This window comes from Carettochelys insculpta, chromosome 1, assembly GCF_033958435.1.
Source record: "Carettochelys insculpta isolate YL-2023 chromosome 1, ASM3395843v1, whole genome shotgun sequence".
In the NCBI taxonomy this organism is placed as follows: Eukaryota; Metazoa; Chordata; order Testudines; family Carettochelyidae; genus Carettochelys; species Carettochelys insculpta.
The window spans coordinates 5593819-5595783 of NC_134137.1; the positions used below are offsets into that span (position 1 = coordinate 5593819).

The 1965-nt window shown below is 47.8% G+C and overlaps 1 protein-coding gene across 1 annotated transcript; it reads left to right on the forward strand.

Annotated features, from left to right (window-relative positions):
* The first annotated feature begins 1014 nt into the window (after positions 1-1014).
* On the forward strand, positions 1015-1965 carry LOC142002546 (olfactory receptor 52B2-like). The gene has a single exon (XM_074978730.1). It carries the CDS (start codon positions 1015-1017, stop codon positions 1963-1965), a length of 951 nt encoding a protein of 316 aa, XP_074834831.1.

Genomic DNA, 1965 nt, shown 5'->3' on the forward strand with positions numbered 1-1965 from the left:
GAAATTGAATGCATGGAAGTTCTCTGGCCTGGGTTATCCAGGGGGTCAGAGCATATGGTCACTGTGGTCCCTGCTGGCTTGAGAATCTCTGACCCCATTAGGAATCCTTTATGCTGTGACCAAACTTTGAGTTGTATCACAGGGATATTCATGTTAGTCTGTATCCAAAAAAATAACAAGAAGTCCTGGAGCACCTTATAGATTAACAGATTTTTGGAGCATAAGCTTTCATGGGCAAAGACCCACTTCATCAGATAATGCTTGCATCTGATTAGTTGGGCCTTTGCCCTTGAAAGTTTATGTTCCAACAAATCTTTTAGTCTATAAGGTGGCACAAGACTAAGCTTTGAGTTGTCAATATATCTGTTTGCTCAGCACCTTACAATTATATTCAGCATCACTCAGTGGGGAAGGAGAGAGAAGGAAGAGAGCTGAGTGAAGCTGGCGAACAAACGTTTGGTGTCTGAACTCCACCTTTTTTTTCTCTTATAGTTGTAGAGCTGATGGAGATTTGCTTTAATGTCTGAGTTACAGGGAATCATCCTACCAGTAATTCTCATTCGGAGGCTTGTGTGACAGTGGGTTTGCAAATGTTAAAATCTGACATCTGTGCTCCGTGAGGAGTCACGGTGATTGGATAAGTTTCTATTGTTTAGAGCTATGAAAGCTGCTCTTAGACTCAGGTGGACATTGCATGCAAGGAAAGCCATCTCAGCTGCATATCCTGGGAATGTTTGCCCCTGGCTCCCGAAAAGAACTTGTTTCTGGATGAAACCCTCCAGCCCAGCCCACCAGCAGGAGTAAAATCCAGGACACCACCACAGTCCCACTTTCCCAGGGCTCTTTTCTGGCTGAAGGAGGCTGTGAGCCTTGCGAAAGCTCTATGCAGGGGTGAATTATGCTTCAGGACGTAAATGCAAAGTGAGTGTAAATGGGGTGGGTGACCCCAGCAAGTTCTGATTGTGTCTTTGCTTTGAGCTGTGTTTGGCGGCTGAGCGGAGCTCACACCTCTTCATGGTCATGCTCAACAGCACAAAATTCAGTCACCTCACATTTCTCCTGGTCGGCATCCCGGGCCTGGAGGCCTGGCACACCTGGATCTCCATCCCCTTCTCCTTGATGTACTCTGTTGCTCTTTTAGGGAACTGTGGTCTCATAGTCCTTATTGCAACACAGCGCCGGCTGCACGAGCCCATGTTCATTTTCCTCTCCATGTTGGCTGTCACTGACTTGATCTTATCTAATTGTACAGTACCTAACATGCTGGCCATATTCTGGTTTGCAGCCAGAGACATTTCTTTCACTTCCTGCCTTACCCAGGTGTTCTTTGTTCACTTTGGTTCCGCTGCTGAGTCAGCCGTCCTGCTGGCCATGGGGTTTGATCGCTACATAGCCATCTGTGACCCTCTCAGATACGCCACTGTCCTCACCAAAGCGAAGATTGGGAAAATAGCCACCGCCATTGTTGCCAGAAGCTTTTGTATAATTTTTCCCATTGTCTTTCTCCTCAAACGACTGCCCTTCTGTGCAAGCAACGTCCTACCCCACTCCTACTGTGAGCACATCGGGGTGGCCAGGCTGGCCTGTGCAGATATAACCCTCAATATCTGGTATGGCTTTGCAGTGCCCATTTTAACGTCTGTGGTCGACATTGTGTTTATCTCTGTGTCTTACCTGCTGATCCTCAGGACTGTCTTCAGGCTCCCCACCAAAGATGCCCAGCTCAAGGCTCTTGGTACCTGCGGCTCCCACATCTGTATTATCCTATTATTGTACATCCCAGGCCTCTTCACCCTTCTAGCCCATCGCTTTGGGCATAATATCCCTCAACACATTCACATCTTGCTGGCTGATATCTATGTGCTCGTCCCGCCCGTGCTCAATCCCATAGTTTACGGGGTAAAAACAAAGCAGCTGTGGGAACGAGTGGGCTACCTGTGGTCCCAGAAGCAGATGTGGTGTTAA